The sequence below is a fragment of the Pollachius pollachius genome, assembly GCF_949987615.1.
Source record: "Pollachius pollachius genome assembly, chromosome: 2".
Classification (NCBI taxonomy): Eukaryota; Metazoa; Chordata; class Actinopteri; order Gadiformes; family Gadidae; genus Pollachius; species Pollachius pollachius.
In genome coordinates, this window is record NC_136935.1 from 17,631,639 (window position 1) to 17,656,816 (window position 25,178).

At 46.9% G+C, this 25,178-nt stretch overlaps 1 protein-coding gene across 4 annotated transcripts in view; it reads left to right on the top strand.

Annotated features, from left to right (window-relative positions):
- Window positions 1-441: 441 nt before the first annotated feature.
- Window positions 442-25,178, top strand: part of phactr2 (phosphatase and actin regulator 2) — a gene marked incomplete at its 5' end in the record, with an annotated part of 44,979 nt that continues 20,242 nt past the window's right edge. For 2 of the 4 annotated variants that reach the window (XM_079730078.1, XM_079730079.1), the window contains one exon: window positions 442-589. In XM_079730078.1, the coding sequence (XP_079586204.1) occupies window positions 442-589 (148 nt within the window). Of the gene's footprint in view, window positions 590-13,782; window positions 13,939-23,156; window positions 23,594-25,178 lie in introns of those variants that run through there. The other 2 variants (XM_079730081.1, XM_079730080.1) reach the window with 2 other exon arrangements.

Below are 25,178 nucleotides of genomic sequence, written 5' to 3' on the forward strand. Positions count from 1 at the left end.
TCGAGTGGTCGAGGTGTGTAACGGCCATGAGCCGGGGCCTTTGGTGTGGCAGGTCGGGTTTTTTCGGCTTTTTCCGACGTTTTGCGTTACAGTCGGCCCCCTAAAGACAGATAGTTTTAAACTTTTATATTTAATGTTCAAATACGATTTAAGGATCTGTCATCCCAGATATGAAGTGGAAATGTTAGCATTCCGCTGACGTGTCATACGATCTGAATATTACTTTCACCTATGTTTTTGTTTAAGATGTCTTAGCATAGGTATTGTATTAAACATAACCAGTGCAATAACTTATACATGATACCAGGCCTCAATACTGAGTGAACATTTTGTGAACATTTTCATTGGTAGTGAGAAACAACTTTACACTCAAATGGGAGGAGCATGGGAGACACAGAGGGCTGTCGGAAGGTAAATAATAACACCGATGATGATCCATCGATGATGGCAGAGCAGGAGGCAGACAGCCACACCGAGCTGAAGGTAGGCCTGTTCCTACCCATCGGACCCGTGGCCAGAGTCCGGTCCCACAGCGACGCCTCGGGCTTCAGGTCCAGAGTGTTGTTCAAACTCAGGGGCGCACGGTCAGGTAGGAGTGTTGTGGCTTTCTAACCAATCTAACATCCATATAATACCCCTATTCATTTATTGATTGGCCTTAGGGGCTTATTTATTTGAAAAGACAGCAATTGTCTTGTATAACTATTGATTATTATATATCTATGTATTTGTATAAATATCTATATAACTCTATATACCTATATCTACATCTATCTATCTATCTATCTATCTATCTATCTATCTACATATATATATGAACGTATACTCTAGATATCTATATCTCCAGTTCTAATATAGTTTAACTCCAGTCTTCATCAAGATGCTTCTGCTTTGGTAAGCTTTAATTACCTGTTATAATTAGATTTGTCTTCAGATGTAGCTACTTGGTACATTACCCCACCTAGCCGAGCAACATGCAAACAATGACGTCTTTAGCAAAAAAACGCCAGCTCTTAAACCACCATATCCTTTTGTCCCCTTTGACAAATGTCAGCTGCATCAAACCTCAAAAACCCACATCCTGCCTAACACTTTATGTGGCCCATGCTGTAGTGTCACCTCGACCTGGATTGACATTGTTTTATTCATTACCCAACATTTAATTTGTTTTAATTATTAATGAGTGACTTTTAGTTAATCATTGGTTCTCATTCTAGGTACCACCTCAATCAATAATGATCAAATATTAGGACAGCTGTATCATGTCTAAGTTGGAGACTCTCAAATGAAGACAAATAAAATGATCATATTACTTAAGCCTATGACCTAACACCTGAATATTGATGGTGAAATGGATTGAATTTTAGAGAAATCACCAAGTACCCCAAACATCCACATTATATGTGCATATGTTTAGGGATGCACTTAGCTAAACAACCCCAAACTCATCCCTATTCAAACAGCAGGGGGCAGTAATAAACCTTTCTACTGCCATAGTGGTTTGCAAGGTACTGAAATAAATCCTGCTCTTGTTTTTCTGAATTAACGACATAATTATCTCAAAAATTGTTCCCTATTCTGTCTCATTGAGATACCTCGACATTGTGTAAGGAACTCTCACCTGCATGGAGTAAGCCTACAGGCTGCTCATCAGCCTGACCTGCCAAAGGGGATTTCAAGTACAGGGTCGATATAAGCTATTTAAGGTATTATTGAACATTTCAAATGATGTAATCCAACTGTTGGCTTGACCACATCTAACAGAAGGGACTGCATTTCATGATGCATCACCTTATATCCTTGAAGCATGCCATATGGGTTCAACTGATCCTGGAGAAAGGTCAGAAATGTCAAGCATGGGCTTTTCATCTGAACATCCCCAAAGTCCTGCGGTGCCTGCACAAAATGGACAAACTAATAACAATACCATCAATATAACTCAAGGTCACGAGTATCTCCCAACGTCTCAAACATAAACCAAAATAAAACTGGATTAAACTCACTGGGCAGTACAATGGTTACTTCTAAGAAAACAGCTTCTGTATTTTGAGAAATGTCATTATTTCAGAAAAACAAGAGAAGATTTTTGAATCTTTTATGAAAACCTTTCTCAGAATTCTGAGATTATTTACTCATTGATTCCGAGGAACCGAGGAGCAGAATTTATTTTCTCATAAATTTAAAAATACTAAAAAGAACTACTGACGTAAGTGCTGAGGCATTTGTGTAGGCACATGTGCATGTAGGCCTTGCAGTGGTGTAAAGTAACAAAGTTTACTTGGAATAACCCTAACTCTAACCCTAGACTTTCACTTATACCTCACTGCCTACAAAAAACATATTTGCAGTGTGTGCTACAAAATCAAATCTGGAAATAATTCTCTTATCGTGCTAATAGATTATCCTTTTGGACTTCTGTACTTTTCAGCTTGTTGTGCATGTGTGGATATAAGCGCAGATCTCACTGACAGTTGATGCACAACAAGAAGCTCAAATAATACCCCAGCAAGACGTAAGCTGAAGAGAAAGCAGCAGTACGAACTCATCATCCTCCTCCACCAGTGGATGACTACTGTAAACATCCATGATCCCTGACTGCAAATGTTTACATTTATATAGGCCTACTTTATTACTTTCACTTTTGATGCTTAAATACATTCAATCTGATCGACTTTATGACTTTTTTACAAGTGATTTCCTGACTGATGGCCTGAACCTTTACCAGTGACAATTTTGACTAAGATATCAGAACTTTTACTCCACGATTCAGTTCTCTTTGCACCACTGGGCCTGTGTGGTAAAAGGTCAGGCATGTGCACAAGGGCTGGGCCACAGCTGTCTGAGCTGCTGCTTCGCTGCCTTTGCCTTGAACAAATGCATACATAGGCCTATATGAATCTTACCAGAAGACAATACAGCATCAGGCTGATCATTACTATTATTATTATTATCTATTCCGGTTATTATAATATATAATGAGTACTTCTTTTGGAGAGGAGATTAGCTCCTTCCCTCCATGTATTCTTCTGCAGCCATTTCAGTCGATTGTAGGAGGTCAAACACACCTCTGCAATTATTATTGCTTACTTGCAGGTCCTCTGTGCTGAATGTATTATATTTTAGCAGGCAATCTATTCACCCAGGATGGCGGGGGAGAAAGTATTCGGTCAGTGTCACTTAACAGAGGAGGTTGTTTAAAATAGCCTCGTCTGTCCGGCTCACAGCCGTGTCACTCAGCTGCTCAGACAGCAGCAGCAGCACATATGCTGGGTCTTCCCAGCGGAGCCCAGATCAGAGCTAGCATGGTTTGCGGGACGAGCAGCAGTGCTGCTGCTCTAGGAGATAAGAAGGACGGCTCAGGCCTCCTCGTTTATCTCCTCTGTCAAGTCGGAGATTGCCTTTTCTGTCGTGCTGCACATGTTTGGAATCTGCATGTAGCAACACTTGGAAGTTGAAATGCAGTGCCACAGGTCTGATTGCTATAATTTGACTGTACTTTGTTATAAAGGTCATAGCCATCCATCTAATCCAACCATCCATTTGATCCGCTATTGGTGAGCGGAAAGCTCTGCAAGCACGTCCGTCTCAAGTTGACTGTGCACCTGCCTGAGCGATCCAGCTAAGATTTCCTTCCCTGATTTATTCGTTGACTCTATCTGGTCTGTCAATCCCAGGTGCATGAAGGCATCATACGAGAAGAGAACACGGGGAGAGAGGGAGCAGAGAGGGAGGGGACGGTTCTTTTGGTTGTTTAGATACAACATTTAGCTCTCTCTAGCTTTTCTGCTCTCTCTTACTTCACAACTCTCACATCTTCCCACAACTTTAGGTGGAAGTTTCACTTTGATAGCCATTTATCCTTTTGAATTAATCAAAGGGTTAGATCACATGTCCCACTGATGAAAAGGGTTATTAGACTTGACCATAGAAACCCAATTACCCTCATGTACTGGGACATGAGATGGATTGGTTGTTAGAAATAGACCCTCGTGCTTCTGGATTTCAATCTTAAACGTGATTCTAAATACTAAGTGTTCTGGAACAACAAGCTTACCAGCATCCGGAGAGGTCTTTATAAAGATCTCAAATCCTATGGTGTGATCATCAACTGTCTTCATATACACATATACATATATGTGTATATGTATATATACATATACACGTATACGTATACACATATACATATACGTATACACATATACATATATACATATACGTATACACATATACATATATACATATATGTATACACATATACATATATGTATACACATATACATATATGTATATACATATACATATATGTATACACATATACGTATATGTATATATACGTATGTATACATATATATATACATACATACATACATACATACATACATACATACATACATACACACATATATATAATAAAAAAATAGATATAACATATTTAATAGGCCTTTATTTAATATAGAAATTGACTAGCCTTCTTCCACTAGAGATGGTGTGTCATATGGTTGAATGCCTGTGATTACACGTCCGAATCAAACATCAATGGTTTCAGACACTCAGCTCCGCCTGAGCCCATTGGCCCTCCTTATCAAAGACCAAAGCAATATAAATATATATATATATATATATATATATATATATTGTGGCAACCCGTTGCCCCGAATGTAAATGCCCGGTAGGAACCACACAGGAATCGAGGTTTAAAGCCGCAGTCGGCGTCTATTTTGAGGACGTGCGACACTCTAAGAACAATTATGGCTGAGCTAGGGTCTCCGCGAGCCTCGTAGTCTCTGGCGTTCTCGTGTCGTCCTTGTCTCCGTTCTCCTCGTGTCGGTCCACCGCTCCCCTTTTAGAGGTCTGTGTCCACGTGTCCTCCCTCTGGCCAGGTGTCCCTCATCCGGCTGATTGGGTGGGGGGTTGTGCTGCTCTCTGTCGCCGGCTGGTGGATGGTGGTGGTATACGCCCTCCACCACAAACCCCCGGACCCTCCCGGTGGGGGTCGGGATGCCACACTCCTTCACCGCTTGATGAAGCCCCCGGTTGGCTGGGTCCCAACCCAGGCAGGCATCCCGGCGTGACAGGGCATCGGCGTTGGTGTGCTCCTTGCCCGGTCGGTGGTCCACCTTGAAGTGGAAGTCCTGGAGGGCCAAGAACCACCTCGTCACCCGGGCATTGGTGTCCTTGGCGCTGGCCATCAATTTCAGGGGGGCGTGGTCGGTGACCAGGGTAAACTCCCGACCTATCAGGTAGTACCGGAGCTTACCCACGGTCCACTTGATGGCCAGGGCCTCTTTCTCCACCGTGGAGTAGTTCCTCTCGTTGGGCAGGAGTTTCCGGCTGATGTAGGTGATTGGGTGCTCCTCTCCGGCCCGGACCTGGGACAGCACTCCCCCCAGCCCTACTTCCGAAGCGTCTGTGTGCACAATGAGGGGGAGAGAAAAGTCAGGGGTTATGAGCACCGGCTCCGAGCATAGGGCTTCGCGGAGGGTCCCGAAGGCCTTCTCGGCCGCCTCGGACCACCGGACTCGGTCGGGCAAGGCCTTCCGGGTCAGGTCATTGAGTGGGCTGGCCAGCATGGCGAAGCCGGGTATGAATCGCTGGTAATACCCTACCAGCCCCAGGAACGACTTCACCTGTTTTTTCGAGGTGGGGCGGGGCCAGTCCCGGATGGCGGCCACCTTGCTCTCCTGCGGCCGGACGTTTCCCCGCCCTACCCGGTACCCCAGGTAGGCCGTCTCCTCCAGCCCGAGGCGGCACTTGGCCGGGTTGGCGGTTAGACCGGCCCTCCGTAGCTCCCCCAACACGGCCCGCAACTGCCGGAGGTGGATATCCCAGCTGTCGCTGTGGATGATTATGTCATCAATGTAGGCGGCGGCGTAGGCCCGGTGAGGCCGTAGGAGCTGGTCCATCATCCTCTGGAACGTGGCCGGGGCCCCGTGGACGCCGAAGGGGAGGACGGTGTACTGGTATAGGCCCCCCGGGGTCGCGAACGCCGTCTTCTCCCGGGCGGTCCGGGTCAGCGGCACCTGCCAGTACCCCTTGGTTAGGTCCAGGGTCGTGAGGTATCTGGCGGGCCCGAGGCGCTCGATTAGCTCGTCCACCCTGGGCATGGGATAGGCGTCGAACTCTGAGACCTCATTCAGCCTCCGGAAGTCGTTGCAGAACCTGACCGTCCCGTCAGGTTTGGGCACGAGGATGACTGGGCTGGACCAGGCGCTGCGTGACTCCTCGATGACTCGGAGCTGGAGCATTCGTCCCACCTCCTCCTGGATGGCCTCCCGCCGGGCTTCTGGGATCCTGTAGGGGGGAACTCTCACGGTTACCCCTGGTGCCGTCCGGATATTGTGGTGGGTGACCGTTGTTCTCCCTGGGACCTCCGAGAACACGTCCTGGTGCTGCAACACCATCTCCTCGAGGTCCTGCTTCTGGGCCGGGCTGAGGTCCTCTCCTACCGGAACCACCGGGAATTGGCCTCGGGCCGCCAGCGCCGGGGGTGCCGGGTCTGGCGGATCCACCCCCCACTCCACTGCTTCAGGATGTTGATGTGGTACAGCTGGGTGGGCTTGTGTCTCCCGGGCTGTCGTACCCGGTAGTTCACCTCCCCCACTCGTTCGACCACCTCGTATGGCCCCTGCCATTTGGCCAGGAATTTGCATTCCGCCGTGGGGACCAGGACCAGCACCAGGTCTCCGGGGCGGAAGGTCCGCAGCTGGGCCCCCCTGTTGTAGACCCTCGCCTGGGCCTGCTGTGCTCGCCGTAGGTGGTCCCGCACGATGGGCCACACTCTGGCCATGCGGTCCCTCACCTGCTCTACGTGGTCCAGCGTGGTGCGGTGGGGGGACGGCTGGCTCTCCCAGGCCTCCTTGGCAAGGTCCAGGATTCCCCGGGGTCTCCTCCCGTACAGCAGCTCGAACGGGGAGAAACCGGTGGAGGCCTGGGGTACCTCCCGTACGGCGAACAGGACATGGGGCAGCAGCTGGTCCCAGTTCTTCCCGTCGGCATCCATGGCCTTTCTCAGCATCTGTTTCAGCGTCTTATTGAAACGCTCCACGAGGCCGTCCGTCTGTGGGTGGTACACTGAGGTCCGGAGCTGCTTGACCTGGAGGAGGCTAAGCAGTTCCTTAAACACACGGGACATAAAGCACGATCCCTGGTCTGTCAGGACCTCCCTGGCTATCCCCACCCGGCTAAACAGAAGCATGAGCTCCTTGGCTACCGCCTTGGCTGTGGCCGCGCGAAGGGGTAGGGCTTCGGGGTACCTGGTGGCGTAGTCCACCAGCACTAGGATGTACCGGTGTCCCCGGCTGGTTTTGGGGAGGGGCCCCACGATGTCGAGGCCTATCCGGTCGAACGGGGTTTCTATAAGGGGCATGGGAATCAGGGGGTTTCTGGCCGTGGCCCGAGGGGCTGCCCGCTGACACTCGGGACACGCCTGGCAGTGCTGCTCTACGTCCCTTTTAACCCCTGGCCAGTAGAACCTCGCTAAAACCCGGTCCCGGGTTTTGTCCATGCCCAAGTGGGCTCCCAGGAGGTGTGTGTGGGCCATAAAGAGCACCTTGCTGACATACGGTCGCGGGACCACTAGTTGTTCCCTCACCCCGCCCTCTCCCGCCACTACTCTGTATAGCAGTCCCCCCCCTGGTGCTGAAGTGTGGGTGTGGTGGTTGACTCACCGAGTCCCGTGCCTGTCCGTCGTGGGCCAAGACAGGGCTCCACGCGTGTTTTAGCGCCTCCTCTCGGAGCTGGGCCGTGGCGAACTGGCCGGGGCGGGTCGAGCCTTCCCCCCCTTCCGGCAGGAAGTCCGAGAACTCGGTGAGGGGGGAACTCTCCGGCGCCTCCGGGGGGTCCGTTCGGGAGGGGGCCGGGAGGGTTTCCGGGGGGCCGGCGGGGTCCGGCGTCCCAGCGCCGGTGGGTCCTCCCGCCGCTCGGATCGGGGACCCCGGTGGGGAGGGCCCGTTCCCCGCCGAGTCCTGGTCTTCCTCCGTTCGCCCTCCGTGGGAGGACGGGAGCCTGGTAGCCCCGTAGGCCTGTCGCGCTCCCTTCAGCCCTCTGCGTGGTGGTTCTCTCCGGCTCCGGCGTTCTCGCGCGGGGTCCCATAGCCGGTGGAAGATCAGGCAGTCCCTCCCGATCAGCAGCGGTACCGGGAGGTGGGGTACGATCCCGGCCCGCGTCGTGAACGTCCCGTGCGGGGTCCGTATGACGACGTGGCAGGTCTCGTACGTCCGGGTGTCCCCGTGCACGCAGGCCACCTCCATGGGGGCCCCTTCCTTCCCGCCCGCCAAGTCGGGGCGGAGGAGAGTGACCACGCTCCCGGTGTCCACGAGGGCCTGCGTGTCCCGGTTCATCACCCGCGCCGGTATGGTCGGGCTCCCTGCCGTCCCCTGCGCCCAGCAGGTCGCCAGCATGCAGGGCCGGTTCGCCCCCGGATCCGCGTCGGCCGACGGCATCGACACATCTCGGTTCCCCGGGCAGTCGCGAGCGAGGTGGCCGGGTTGGCCGCACCCGTAGCAGCGCCTCCACTCGCTCCTCTCCTGTCTCCAGCTCGGCGGGTCGGGGATGTGTCTCGCGGCCCCAGCCGCGGGTCCTCGTGGGTCCCGGCGGGTCTCGGCGCGTCGTGGGGTGGTCCAGGTTCGGGCGCTCTGTTGGGCCACCTGCCAGTTCTCCAGTCGCCGGACCAGGTCGTTGACGGTGTCGGGGTGGTGGTGGGCCATCATCTGTCGCGCGTCCGGCGGGAGTCGGCGGAGCGTGTGGTCGATAATCACCCGATCGATGGGGCTTGGGCCCTTCCCCCGCCGTCAGCCACCGCTTCACCAGCCGAGTGAGCTGGGCGATCTGTGTTCGGACAGCGCCCCGGTCGTCGAGCCGCCAGTCGGCGACACGTTGTGCGCGGGCCGCGAGGTTGTGGCCGTAGTAGGCCAAGATCGCCTGTTTGAGGGTCGAATACTGCCGGGCGGCCTCCGCCGGTAGGTCCTGGCTCGCCTGCTGGGCGGGCCCGGTGAGGAACGGGGCCAAGATATGGGCCCACTGCTCCTCCGGCCAGCTTTCCCTCTGGGCGGTCCGCTCGAACATCTCCAGGTAGGCCTCCACGTCGTCGTCGGGGCCCAGCCTGGAGAGCCGGCTGGTCGGGGCGGTGGTCGAGGTGGCGGTCGCGGCGGCGGTCGCGGCGGCGGCCGCGGCCGCGGCGGCGGTCGCGGCGGACTGCTGGGTGAGCCGTAGTACGGCCTCGCGGAGCAGGGCTAGGCTCTCCGCGGTCTCCCGCTGCTGCTGCTGGGCGAACGTCGCCGCACTCTCCTCCGGGTGCTGCATGTCGGCTGAGGGGGGTTGTAGCGGGGGTCGTCAGGTTGCCCGGATTCTCCACCATATGTGGCAACCCGGTGCCCCGAATGTCAATGCCCGGTAGGAACCACACAGGAATCGAGGTTTAAAGCCGCAGTCGGCGTCTATTTTGAGGACGTGCTACACTCTAAGAACAATTATGGCTGAGCTAGGGTCTCCGCGAGCCTCGTAGTCTCTGGCGTTCTCGTGTCGTCCTTGTCTCCGTTCTCCTCGTGTCGGTCCACCGCTCCCCTTTTAGAGGTCTGTGTCCACGTGTCCTCCCTCTGGCCAGGTGTCCCTCATCCGGCTGATTGGGTGGGGGGTTGTGCTGCTCTCTGTCGCCGGCTGGTGGATGGAGGTGGTATACGCCCTCCACCACAAACCCCTGGACCCTCCCGGTGGGGGTCGGGATGCCACAATATATATATATATATACTTGCAGGAGGTGATATACAGGAGGTGATCTACAGGAGGTGATATACAGGAGTTGATATACAGGAGGTGATATACAGGAGGTGATCTACAGGAGGTGATATACAGGAGTTGATATACAGGAGGTGATATACAGGAGGTTATCTACAGGCGCTTTGTGACCGGAACACTACCATAGTCAGAAATATTTTCTCAGGGAGTCAGGGGGTTATCTCGGGTCGAGGAGCTCTGGGGAGAGAGGGGCTCCCTCCAACATGTGTGTGCGTACGGCTCTGAAAAAAGATAAGCCGTAGGTTTAAACGCTTCTTGCTGTCAGTAGTGAATAGCAGGCTGTCCCTGGGCTGCTGAGGGCACTATTAGTCACGTAATTGCAGAGAAAGAGACACGGGGTGGATGGGAGGGGTAGTGCAGGACAAAGAGCAGCGGGGCAGAGAGAACAGGGAGAGAGTGAGGGGGAGGACGGAAAATGGAAGGGAAACGCACCACTGTGAAATTAAATTTGAAGAAATAAGGCTGGAAGAATAATTTCACGTGGAGAAAAAATAAACGGCACAAATCGAAGCTGAAGGAATGTTAACTAAGGACTAAATCTCTCTCTCACAATGCAGAGGGTGAAGCATTGAAAGTGTGGCCACCTGCTATGGTGTTGTTCCATTATGAAACATTGCCATTATGAAGCCTTTTTCATTTAACAATGCAACAATGCAATCATTTGTGACCATGGAATCATTCATGTCAGTGCCTCGTCAATGCGTCGTCAAAATAAAACCAAATGTCTCAAATATTCATTATTCAGTCATTTGAGACAAGAAGATATGTTACAAAAATGTTAGTAAAGGCCAGAACATTCAATTCAACTTGGAGCTGCCATTCGAGTAAGGAGCATAGCTTGATACAGAATAGTGTGAGAGATTAAAAAAAAAGTGTGAAGGAATAGAGAAGGGAGGGAAGAAAGCTATTGAAAAGAGAGGGAAGAAAATCATCCACATAGAAAAGTGTAAGTCACAATACGTAAACAAATGAGGAGAGCCGAGATTATGCAGAGCAGGAAGTTCGGACACTACAGTGCTAAAGCAGGTCCAATGAAGAGAGGGAGAGAGAGAGAGAGAGAGAGAGAGAGAGAGAGAGAGAGAGAGAGAGAGAGAGAGAGAGAGAGAGAAAGAGAGAGAGAGACAGAGAGACAGAGGGAGCGAGAGAGACAGAGAGTGAGAAGAGAGCAAAAGAGAGTCAGCTGGCCAGAATACAGTGCTCTTTGTGATGGAAATAACAGTGATTATTACAGAGCACTTTTAGAGACACTCCAAGTAGCTCCATGTTTAAATACTTTAGTATGAAATGAGCGGTCTTTGCACCGCACAGACTATTTGCACATCAGAATTCTGCTAGCATATCTCTACTGGTTTCGTATGATCAACCATGTCCGGTCAATGTGCTGATGGTAAATGTTTCAGTCAGTGATCACAAACAACCCTCATTAGACTGTGGTTCTTCCTGTTAATAGATGACATTATTGGGTTGTGTTGTACGACGTCCATAATTGTAAATCCTGTTGTGTTACAGTTTCTTTCCACACTGTCATGGTGCTGTTTATGCAGAGTTCCAGCTAACGGTCTTTATTGGTTGATTTACTAGATATCCTTTACCTGCTCCTTAATGGCGTGTTTTCGTTCCGCTAGACTGTGGACGTTGACAACGGCGGGGATCAAACCTAGTACCTAGGACTTGGTGTCATATTCTAGCCTGTCCAACAAATGTTTGAGAATTCATTTCAAATTGATTTGTGATTGGTTACTAGGTCTTTTAGAGCTTCCGCTCTTTTCTATTTCTTCCCGCGCACAGCATTCCCTAAAACCAGGCGTCCTAAAGCTTGCATCAGGGTCTGCGTCTGCCCTCTCTTTTCGTCCTGTGAACCCATCTCAGATTGTTATTGTAAGGAAGGACTGAACGCATAAACTCAACCTCGACTTGGTGCTCTTCCATATCCGTTGTTTGGGCAGAGCCTCATGCTTTTACTGGTGTTGATGTGAGTTCAGTCCAGTCGGGGCTATTGAGTGTGTTGGTAAGATATACTTGGTTCCACCATCTTCAACTTACACATGTTGCAAACATCATTTTGAGCAAATGCCAGTATTTTTCCCTGGGTCCTCTGTGTCTGGTTGTGTCCCGAACCCTTTGCTGAGGCTCAGCCGTTCATCAGTGACTGTGTAGTTAACTGATGATTCATTAACTCTATTAACGTGGATGTAGGAACTCCTCCGCAGCAAACAGGCAGGATGCTGCATTGTTTATGGAAGGCGCTTAACGTTCAGCATTTTCCGCTTACATGTATGCCACAGGCTTAACTATGTCACCATGTCCATCATGGTGTTAGTGTGTGTGTGTGTGTGCGTGTGTGTGTGTGTGTGTGTGTGTGTTTGCATGTGTGTGTGTGCGTGTGTGCATGTGTGTATGTGTGTTTGTGAATATCTGCGTGTGTGTGAGTGTGTGTGTGTGTGTGCGTGTGTGTGTGTGCATGCATGTGTGTGTGTGTGTGTGTGTGTGTGTGTGTGTGTGTGTGTGTGTGTGTGTGTGTGCTCGTGCGTGCATGCGTGGGAGATACTTCATAAACAGAAAAAGCCAGAACAAGGACTTGACTAGCCTGTTTGGGAAGAGAAAGTGGTCCAAAGAGATAAAACAAAAACACATAAAAGTAGGTCAGGGGGTGAAGAACAAAGATGAGATGAAGATTGTACAATCTTACTAGCAGCCATGGTAGAGGATACGATGTGCATAACAGACGCTAACACAAACAGTAGCAGGGAGAGGAGATCCAGACATTATACAGTCAATAACCCAATGGGAGGGTTGTGCCCGCACGTTTTTACAATAGTAACACCACACACACATGCTCAGTCAACATCACACATCCACAAACGCTGTGCATGCACTGTTTTCCCTTCATTTCCTGTTTCTTATCTACCTTTTTAAACACCTGCCCCAGTAGCCATAACCAGGGAAGCAGCACAGTGTAAGAATAAAACTAACACGCTCATTCATTGAGCAACTGTCTTGGTGTCTCACTGTTAGAGAGAGCGAGAGGTCAGAGAGAGAGAGTGATAGACAGAGAGAGTGAGAGCGAGAGAGGTCCCACCACTCATTGTGATTCATCTTTTGTTACACAAGATTCTTTCATTTGCCGTTACGTCTACATTGGCATTTAGATGAGTCTTTAAAATGAACACCTTGTGACTTTGCTTCAAGTTTGTGTGTTTTTGTGTGTGTGTGTGTCTGTGTGTGTGTGTGTGTGTGTGTGTGTGTGTGTGTGTGTGTGTGTGTGTGTGTGCGTGTGTGTGCGTGCGTGTGTGTGTGTGTGTGTGTGTGTGGTATGCAAACATGCCTGCGTGTGTCCTGTGCAATAGTGACAGGATGTGACGATAAGCAGAGGTTATATGCATGGATAGCATCCCGCTTGTAACACAGGCTCACATCAACAACGAGAGAGAGAGAGAGAGAGAGAGAGAGAGAGAGAAAGTTTGAACCACAGTGTGATAGCATGGACAGAGAGAAGCAGTGGAGGTCGTGTATACAGATAGAGGTGAGAGGGATCGAGGGATGGACGGCTGAGGAGGACCAAGCTATGGAAATACACATTAACTTTTAATGCTTTTTACTGGAGTTGGACCTGTCAGCGAGAGGGGGGAGGCAAGGGAATAGCAGACAGCCGATAGATTGAAAGAGAGACAGATTGCCCGTAGGGTGGGAGACAGGGAGAGAGAAAGAGAGAGACATAATGAGAGGCTCACCCCTCCCTGTGAGTCAGGGAGGGTGAGTGTTGTAAGAAAGCAAGGGTTGAGAGAGGGAGGGAGGGAGGAAGGGAGAGAGTGCAATAGGTAGGCAGATGGCACAAATAGAAAACGGGTTAGATAGGAGGGAGAGAGGGGGGAGGTAGAGAGAGACATGAGAGTAGTAGAGGGTAGGAGAGAGTAAGGGAAAGGGAGGGACAGAGAAAGTGGAGAGAGAGAGAGAGACAGTAAGAGAAATAGCGTTAGAGAGAGAGAGAGCGAGAGAGAGAGAGAGAGAGAGAGAGAGAGAGAGAGAGAAAGAGAGAGAGAGAGAAGACAGGGGGAGAGAGAGAGGGAATGAATTAGTGTATCGGGAAGAGAAGGATCAGGTCACATTGTTGATACTATCCTCCGGGCTCAGTCATGGAACACGCCGGTGAGTGTCCCCTTGTACAGCACGCTGTCTGTGTATATGTCTGTCTCTCGCTCTCTCCCTCTATCTCTCTTTCTCTCTCTCTACCTCTCTCTCTTGCTCTTGCTCTCCCGCTCTCGCTGTCTCTCACTCTATTTCTGTCTTGCCCGTTCTCTGTGCAGACTACGAGTGTCTGTTCTGCTCGGTGTGACAGAATCACATACATCGCGGATTCTGCTGTGCATTGTTGTTTCTTCTTCCTCTTTGCTGGTAATCACGTGTGTCACCTGACGTCCAACGCTCGCTCATTGATTTCTCTAATGTGTCTGATATCTACAGACACATGCTGCAGGTTTAGGCTGGGTTCCCGGAAGCGTGGACACCGGATGGATCCATAATGTGTTTACGATAGAGGTCACGCCTGATTTGAATTGATGTTGAAAGACTGAGCAGAGCCAAACTAAACCTTCATCTTGAATCCAATAGCACGCCTGACCGGGTCAGCAACGCTAACTGACACACCACTGGTTGGGTGGCTGTTCATTAACATGAACTCCTGCTTAGAAAAGCTGATCATCTTGTTTGTCAAGGATGAATCTATCCACCTCGCTGATCTGAAATGAATGTGTTAACGTATACCAACACACCATATTAACAACATAGGTGCGAAAGGATGAGTAGTTCCTTATCAAACTTGTTGATTGGTTTGAAGATGGTAGTGGAACTTTGTATTGGGAGTAATACTTTTTTCATTAGGATTAAGACAATCTTTTCAATCAGACTTCTTGAATTAACTTTCTTGGTCAGATGTTTTTTATATGTTGGGATCTATTTAACGTGATCACACAATCATGTGGTCATCATTGTCACAAATGGTAGTCTATCTTCTTCTCCATATGTTTTATTTACATGAGAGTTTACCCTTGCCGGGAGAAACCTGTTTCAGGGAGGAAAAAGGCAAAGCTGTCAAAAACAAACAAGCAAACCATACACAACAAAACAGACCGAGAACAAAGTAACACGGCCTCTTAAAGGTGGAGTGTGTAGGACTGAGCGGCGTTTAGCAGTGATGCTAGGAGAAGTGGTGGGTGATTCAAAAATGATGTAATCGACTACTACCGCATTGAGTAGTTAATTGTCAAGGGAAAAGGGTCCTTGATAGATTTCTTAATTGTATTTATGGTTTTAGTCCGTAAAACTTAAAGGTCATAGATTTGTTTTACGATTACACTTAGGGCTTTTGTCCAAAGCGTTTTACAATAAGTACATTTGTCTGAAGAAAGAGAAAGAATATATCGCTTTTGGTACAGTAAGGATGGTCATAGAACGAAGTGCCAAGTACTAACAATTGTTAGGCTAACCCCTTCCCCATATACAACAAAGTAGCTAGGATAAGATGCTACACAATGCATACAAAAAGTAAAAAGGAAGTATAAAATACAATAACTGTGTACATTAATTGCCAGGATGTACAACATACCATAGGTGCGTAAGAGGGATCTGTGCTGGGGGGGGCTATGCAGGGTCTAGGGGAACTATTCTAGATAAACATACAGTGATAATAGATGTACATTCTGGGCTACTGCAGAAACATGGCGGGGTCCGTGAGAGAGGACCCGCTTCCTGTGTAGATATTTAGGATTCATTCTAAGGTCACCAAAACACATCAATTCTCACTTTCATTGGATTATCCACTGATTGAACACCTTGAATATTTAATCGTTTTACATATAAGTGCATCTGGCATACAGTGTATAGCAGAATATACTAAAATTTGAAGGGAGCTCATTGTAGGGCATTGCAGTCTGAATCCACACCAGACCGACCTTAAGTATCTAAGCATTGCCACTTTTATGAATGCATATCGGTTATGTACGTATGCCCTATGTTACATTAAGAGTGTATATGCTAAATATATAAGAGCATATAGGCAGTATCCTCAGCGGTCATGTACTAAAGAGTAGATACAACAGCCAGTGCTGCTTGTTGGTGGATGGCCAATAGAGAATGGTATGTTGGCCTATGTCCATTCAGTGTGTAAGGCTTTGGTATTCGGCATTTGGTGCCACATTCAAATGCGAGGGGTATGTCTATAGCAGCTCAAGCAGAGAGTTGGTGTTATCGGCTTATCCGTTGCAATTTGATTACATTAAATTTTTCACCACTTATATGACACCGTCAATGTTTATTGGGCTTTATGCATGTTATACTGTTAAGGAAGCCATACACAGCTGCACATAAGACACAGAATTGTATGTCCAATCATACCTTGATGTATAGTATCACAGCTCATGACCATATTTATGTTAATAGTATTGTGTTACTAAAAATAGTGCAAAGTGCTGCTGTATATATTTTACCATTGAATAGTGATACATATTGTATCATTAGATACTCTCAGACTACAATTTTTAGGATTCCAAGGGAAAAGATTTTTGGAGCAGAATCTTTGCTTAAAAATGTATATAAATGGGTAAATGCATTATTGTCAGTACTATGGATGTTACCCATGTGTTTCTTTGTGTGGGAGTGTACGTGTGTGCCTGTGTGTGTGTGTGTTAATGGTGTGTCTGTTAGATGTATGTGTGTGTGTGTGTGTAGCTGTCTGTCTGTCTGTCTGTCTGTCTGTCTGTTTTTCAGTATGTGTGTGTGTGTGTGTGTGTGTGTGTGTGTTTGTGTTTATCTGTCTGTCTTTGTGTGTCAGGCTGTGTGTGTGTATGTGAAGTGTGCAGGTTTGCGTGCCTGTTTATGTATTTTTTTTTTTCTGTCTGTCTGTCTGTCTGTTTTTCAGTATGTGTGTTTGTGTGTGTATGTGTGTGTGTGTGTGTGTGTGTGTGTGTGTGTGTGTGTATGTGTGTGTGTGTGTTGAGTAATATGAGAATGTAAACATTTGCATGTGGTCTTTGTGTTCCAGGCCATCTGATGCCTTCAGAGTGGCTTATTATTTGTATTGTTATGACCCTTTCTTGAGGATGAACACACACACACAATCACACACACACACATGCACACACATACACACACACACACACACACACACACACACACACATACACTTACAGGTGGATAATGTATTGAGAAAATAGCTGAATGTAAATTGTAACTAATACATCTTAAATGGCAATAACCACACTATTTTGTATTTGATAGCCGCCAGAAGAACATTAAACTAATTACAGCTCTAATAATTATATTATAATGTTAATATTATGCCAGTATTGCAGAGGTCACATTGATTTCAGTCTGATAACTAATTTATGCTGGTATGAGTTTCACTTCACAATATTAAAGTGGGGTGGAGATTGGCTACGTCTAATTTGCCTCCCCTTGTCCTTTGAGCCTCGACGGTTGTGTACATTTGTTTACAGCAAAGTGAGGTATGTGTCGGAGAAAGATGACTGGATCAGATCCAAGATAATTATCATCACCATTTTGAAAAGTGGTGTTGTTGTACATCTGTTTATTCTTACACCCAGAGTTCACATTGGAAAGATGTACTGATCAGAGCACCATCTACAGAGCGCTCCTGGGCAAATATAATCAAGGATTTCTGCCACAGGGAAAAGTGGAACAAAGCAAAATCCTCTCATACATTGGCGCTGACATGAGCACATAGGTATAAGAACATAGATATAATGTTTACTCCTTGATGGAGTCTCTTGTCCACTGTGTCTTAATTCCTCTAGCAGCGTTATCATGTATTTAATCATCTAAAACAGTCGAAAATGCATGCAAACATTTTTTCATCATCATATTTTCATGTCTGATGTTTTATTTTGCTCTGTTTTCATTGTAATTCCTTGCTTCATTTCCTGTTTTATTGTTGTAAGGCAAATGAAAGAAGTGAAAAGTTCCTCTTCCTTTTTTTGCTGTCTCTCCGGCTGGCAGGATGTCAAGTATTGATCTCTGCTGGCTACATTTTAGCTGTGATGGTCCATAATGGCGGTACCAAACAGCAGTCAACAAACAGCATATCAGATTTCAGCCTACCTACACACAGATTATAAGGCTCTGTGAGGCAGCGAGCGTAGCACAGCAATGAATGACCATAGTCTCTCTTTTGTGAGTTAAATCCACATTTACAGGACTTTTGGATGAGTGGATGAGAGTCTGTGTTAGGAAAGGGATTGATGAAGGAATAGACAGGGATGGAAACATTAATAGAGGCAATGTTTGGATGAATGATGCTGGCCAACAGAGACACCCCATGGAAACATCACATTAAATATGTATTTATTATTTCAATGTTGAGGTTTAATCTAAGCACATACATACTGCTGTGATGTAATATTGTAATTGCCAGCCTAGTTTGCATTTGATGTCAAGAGAGGACAAAGTGTGGCTTCGGCTCATTGGTTTGGCTGTCTGTCTCTCCGTATGAGGTGAGGTCAACATGCCAAATCTATCATTGAGGTTGAGCCCGCACGTGACATCTACATTAAGAGAAGAGAGAACTGTTTAAGTTCACATATCCATACATTAACAAGTATTTGAACAAACCCCATATCAGACGCCAATCACAGATGTACCGCAGGTGCCCCGAGACCACCCGGGTACGAGTGGAGACCGATGTTCCTCCTATGAGGAAGATAGTGATTTTAGGATGTTACAAAGCAGCACACTTCTCACGTCGAATCAAGGCAGCAGCATTATGCCCCACAGCTCCCCCTGTGTATGTTGTGTGTACTGCTGGTTCAACCGCACCGCTCCGCCGCGCGGTCAGAAGATGACCACTCGGCCAGAGGACCGCAGCCCGTTGGGTCGGAGGTCAGTGTTCTGGGTTGGCTCTGAGGTTTACACTAGGAGACACTCTTCGCTCCATTACAGATGCAGTGGTCACCCTGCAACCTTATGATTAAGAACCTGCATATGATCGTTCTAATATGAGGAAATATCTATCATACATTACTCATTTTTCATTCATTTAAATCTCTAAAATTCAAAATAATTTGAGGGGATGAAACGATGTGTTCAGTGTTTGATATTCTTTGTGGAATGTCACTGTGAGCATAGTTACATCCAACCAAAGCAGCAGACATACCTCCCTTTACACTGTTCTGTATCTGGTGCACAGCAGATCTCAGGCCCAGGTGTTAATTATTAACAGAGACGGACATAATTTAAATTGCATGCATTTTCTATTCACAGTACTGACATTCCTTTTTTAGATTAAACCTAAACATTTTGTTTTGCCTAAACTTCACCAGATCTAACCTCATACCTAAATGGAAAGTCTTATATTTGTATACATACATTTAATCATCTCTTACCAAGTAGGCCCATTGCAGACCACTATTGAAGGTGTCTGTTGTGGATAATAATAATAATAATAAGAAGAAAAAAGTTATCCTCCTAAAGTTTATACAGCTTATACAGACAATCTGTGATTACTTTAGATTGTATTTTTGCCCATCTCTTTATTCTAAATTCCCCCCTTTCTTATATATTTTACCGCCTCCTCTTCCCTCAAACTTTTTGGCATTACACCTATTATCTTCAAAGTCCTATCGTATTCTAATAACCACACAGAATTTATAGTGTGAAAGCCACTGTATTTCCAACTCTGTTGGTGACTCAATCGCCAACAGAGTTGTACCAACTTGTTAGAAACACCATTTAAGTCTGCCCTTATGCTTTTGCAGTTGTATGTGTTTTTTGTATAATAGCATCCGCTCATCCTTAAATGTAATGGCAGTTTATATTGTAAATGATGGTTTAGAAGGGCCGGTCAGAGCTCTTCCTGGGCTGTTTGGAGAGGTGTGGCTGCAGACCAACCAAACATCTCAATAAAGAGCTCAATGCTGCCGAAAAACATGCTATTCAATGGTTCCAAACTATGTACAAATATGTTAAAATGGTTGGACAACTGATGTTTTAGAAAAATAGGTTACTTCTACTTCTCAGCTGATAAAACAGAAAAGGCTCTAAATTAACAACAGGATATGGTTTGAATTGACCAATTCTGAACACAATCAGATAATCTCACACACACAAATGCATACACACACACACGCACCTGCGCTTGCATGCACACACACACACACACACACACACACACACACACACACACACACACACACACACACACACACACACAAACACACACGCACACATGCGAATGCACACACACACACACATCTCATGTATGCATTAATTCCACTCTGCAGGGTTGACGAAAATAATCCAGTATATTCTGGTTAATACCTCAAAAGTTTCTTAAATTACATGAGGTTTTATTAACACAGATTTTTGCTTTTGTCACGCCTGACAGAGGCCTTACCTTAACCAATTAATAAATGTATAGAGGGAGGGCGATAACGCTGGGTGTGTAGATGCATGTGGGGGGGGGCTCATTGTAAAGCAGCACTTAAACAACTATTAGCACTTGTTTTGCTGAGGTGGTGTTTAAATATTTGATGCAGCCTTCCTTCCCCCACCCATCAGCGGACCCTTCACATTCCACATCAGGTCCACACCAGACCAGTATAGACCTCACCAATTCAGGTGTCACACCGGACTACATTGGGGGCCTCATGGACTCGATCAACCTATCATCCTTGGACAATGAAAAAAATTCGCCCCCCCCCTCCCCCCTGCGTATGTGCACACAGAATTATTTTGCTAAAGGGCATTGGGTTAACTGTGCACAGATGTAAAAGGTTGTGATTGATCCAAGATGAGGAAGCCAGGTTTATAATTGATCACTCAGCTGTATGAGAGACAGTTATACAGGAATCAATGCGGCCAGGGGATAATTCAGTATTCAGGATGGTGGTACCCTAATGGAGAGACAAAGGGCAGGCCATGGAGGACAGCGCGGATGCTACGCCAGTCCAACCGATGCCATCCCCGATACTGCAGAGAACTACGACCACATGATAGAAGTGCAGCACCAAGAGCTGTCGACTCACAACTAACCACTCTTCCTTTAATTCAGTAACCTTTATTATTTTAAGTTGATGAACTGAAGAGGCGTTTGAAACAGAAACAACTGTGGTTTACTGTGAGTTGTTTAAAAAAAGACACCAGGGCCCACACCCAACAACCACAGAGTCAAGCCAGGCTGTAACTGTCGCTAACACATTGTAGGTCAAAGGACAATCTGAGATGAATAAATCCTCTACTGATGTTGATGTGTTCTCAAGTCGTACATTCCATCAGAATTGTTCTCTATCCAATTTTTGGTGACGTGCTGTGTGTGTGTGTCTGTTTGGGTCTGTGTGTGTGTGTGTGTGTATGTGTGTGGGTGTGTGTGTGTGTGTGTGTATGTATGTGTGTGTGCGTGCGTGTATGTCTGGGTCTTTGTGTGAGAGTGGGTGCATGTGTGTGTCTGCGCACTTTTGCGCATGTGTGCGTCTGTGCGAGTGTGTGCTTGTGCGTCTATTTGTGTGTGTGTGTGTATTTGTGTGTGTGTGAGTGCATGTGTGCTTCTGGGCGTGTGCATGTGTGTACGTAGTGGCAAAATGCTCTCTGGTGTGATTAACATAAAATATATTTCCTCAAGCTGTTTCTTTGCATATTCCCCAATCTTTGATCCAACATGAAAGAGGGTAAACAGATACCAATAGGACTAACAAGAGACACGCATAGAGTATTCTGATTGGAATTCCAATTATATTCCTCCATATTCAGCAGGAGGAGGTGAACCTGGAGCATAGAGACACATAGAAGTATCTCCCCCTGTTACTGTCAACACCGTCTCAACCCCGACTACACGGTCCGCTGTCTTTAAGTACTCCTCTCCTGGATCCTCTCCATGTCTGACCCCTTCTTTCTCTCGCTACTCTTAACCGACTTCCTTCCTGTCTCAATTATCCACTTCCTCTTCGATCCCTAGCGACAGCCCCCCTGAGAACGTCATTTAAGCAAGTCTCTGTCTGTGTGTGGGTGTCTCTCTCTCTCTCTCTCTCTCTCTCTCTCACACACACACACACTTGCTTGTGCATGCACACACACACTCACACACACACACATACACACACACCCACACACACACACAGGTTCTAGCGAGTGCGCACACACACTCATTCACACACAACAAAGATTCTAGCACATGGGCACACACACACACATACACAGACACGCACACACACACACACACACACACACACACACACACACACACACACACACACACACACACACACACACAGAAACCGACAGCAGCTATGGCCATGTGGTATCATGAAGCTGGGTAATCAGGTAAGCAGGTCACTCTTTGATGACAGCTAGGTGACGCGATCTGCACTTTATTAAAGATAAAGCCACGGGTTAAATGGATTATTAATGGCATTCATCATTTAATGCAGTATTATTATTATTATTAGTAGTAGTATTATTAGTAGTTGCAGCAGCAGTAGTAGTAGTAGTAGTAGTAGTAGTAGTAGTATTATTAGTAATGGTATCGTAATAATAATCATAATTAAATATAATTATTAACAAATAGTGCCCTCTTATTCTGCGTGTTCAATTGTTATTGGTTGAATAACATACCTATCATTCTTTAAATTATGCATGTTTTTTTATTTATTGATAAATGATCAGCCAATTGTTTTTCGTCGATCTCGAATAAGCGCACCTTCAACCAGTGCAGCAAATAGCAGTTGCAAACAGTCCCATTAAGCTCCAGAACTTTTGATAATTGGAAAAAGTCGCAACGAAGAAACGCGGTGATTGTAAAGTAACCTGTATCTGTGGTTGTGCTCTAGCTATCAGTAGGTAGGTGGCAGTCTTCTCCTTCTTCCTCCGTGGGCGTGTGCGTGTGTTTTTGTGCGTGTGTGCGCGTGAGTGCGTTTGTGCTCGTGGGTGTATGCATGTGCGTGTGTGTGAGGCAGCCTGTTGGCAGTGACAGCGTGACAGCGGATCAAACAAACACAGGCAGGAAATCACGCTATAGTTGACATTTAGATACATGGAGAACTATATTTTGTTAATAGGACTTGAGAATAGGTGTCATGCATGTTTGTATTTCCCAGCGGACATTCACTATGGAAGCCAAATACATTCGAGACATAACATAGTGTAAGATAGGCTGCATGTTAGAATAGAATACTGTTCAGACAGTACTAGACATATCTGACTTTAGGTGTTTCTTGTTTTTTTTTGCTTTTGAAAAACCGTAAAATCTGTTGGTGACCTATTTCCAATACATAATATTCAGAATGATTGTATGTGTTGATCGTATTTGATAATGAATTGTGTTGATGTGTGAACGTCCCCATGATGGGCGTGTCTGCTGGCGGGTTTCCTTGGGAACTTCCTCCGCAGGTCGCGCCGCCTCTGCTCCACCTTTCAGACGGTGCTCCGTCGTCATCGTCCAATCTGCTCAGACTGGTTCACTCATAGAAAGGTGCTAGACCAGGCCACCTTTTGACCCCTCGCCAGGCCTCTAATCTGAACATAGGAATTACAAGCATTCTCTGCTGGCTCACAAATCACAAGATGAGACGTGGGGCGGCGGGTGGGAAGTGCTGTCGTAGTAGTCCTGTAGCAGCAGCAGAGACCCAGTGATTCAAGTTTCCATCTCCTCAGCACGTCACGATCTGATCATTGGAAATGAACTTGAGGATACGCCGGTGTCAGGGATCCTCCGATCATACCCGGGCGTGATTGTGGGGACCCGGGTCCCTCCGGAACATGGGTCAGACCGCTGTGTCCGCCCCCTCCACCCACCCGAGCGGTGAGTTAGTTTGTGTCTCTCTCTCCCCCCCTCCCCCGTCGCTCCCGTGCATTCCGCTACTCTGTACAGGAAGTTTATTGTTATTGTTTTTTATTGTTGGCTACTAAGTTCGTGATCTCGATTTTCTTAAGAGGCTCTCAAACGCATGTCGCTCTTTTCGGTAAATCGTGAAGTATTTCTAAAGGTATCGATTCAACGTCGCGTTAACTTCACCGACATTATGACGCGGGCCTTGAACGCATCTTGCGATATTACCGCGAAATCTGCGAAGTACTTCGAGCGCAAGTTCGTGCTTTGCGAAACGTAACGACGTCCTTAAGAGCGTTTTGCTGTCATCATGAATGGTGTAAACGGTAAACCTCAGGGATGGGCCTGGCACTCAAAGGTTTAATTTTACTTCGATCACCTTTTGCGTTTTAATTCCATGGTAGCTAAACGTAAAACTAAAGGAACAACTATCCTCCTCAGGCGACACGCTGAATTCAATATGGGCAGAGTGATACATTTTTGTTTTTGAGTTGATGAGGTCGGCAATTCTGTTTATTAATGTATATTATGATTCGCATGAATGTGGAAAACTACAACGGACTACAGTATACAGTAGCCTAATTGCAGGCAAAAAGCATCTCTCCCTGTCTGTCCGTACGTCTGTCTGTCTGTCTTAAGACATAGTGGGAAAGGGGACATAGTTTCCTCAGTGTAGCAATACGTGTGTTTGACAGGAGGGCGATTACACTGGATTTGTGATGGGCTATCAACTTCTTCCTTCAGACCATGTGTTTGGAGTATGTCAACATATATCAATGAGCAAGGCAAAGTTAAATAGCTTGTGTTAATATTGACTTAAAATGAGTAAAAATTAGTTTTTTGCTTTGGTGTACAAAATCATCATGGCAAAAACAACAGCAGGCCTACAATAAAAACAATTTTACACATGCTTCTACATTGAATTAGGTTTTATCTGCCTCAACTATTCATAAGCCAGCTTTTTATAGATCAAATAGGGCTTGTAGATCGTGACGTCACTTTGAAATGACTACTCTATTATGGAAGTAGAATAGGATGTAAATAATAACGGTATATTGTACCCTGGAAACCCGTCTATCCAAGAGCTCAGGTTTTATTTGCTAAGGCATGCGTCTCCCATTCTGACAGATCTCCAGGATACCTGACCTGGGTCGGGCCTATTACATTTGTTTATCTATACATGGCGAGTTTGATACCATGGCTGAGGAACAATGTTTTGTTAAAAACCAAGATGGCTGCCGCTGATGTCACATGTTCCGTTGGCAAATTGGTCCGCGCCTGTTGATAATGCCCCTTTGAAATCTTAAAGGAACTGAGGTACCAGACTAATGAGCCTTTGCCAATTGGCATTGCCGCTGTTCAGCTAGGTATATTGGTCATTGTTGGTGTTTAAAACGGCCACAGTCCTTTTCCTGCGAGACATGGCAATACTCAGTTTTCATTAGCCCAGGTTACGGTATTTTCCGTTGATTTTAGGATTTTATTATAGTAGTTCAGCTCTCATGAGGCCTCTTAATATGGCTGAGTATTGCCAACGGAAAATCCCACAATGCCTTCC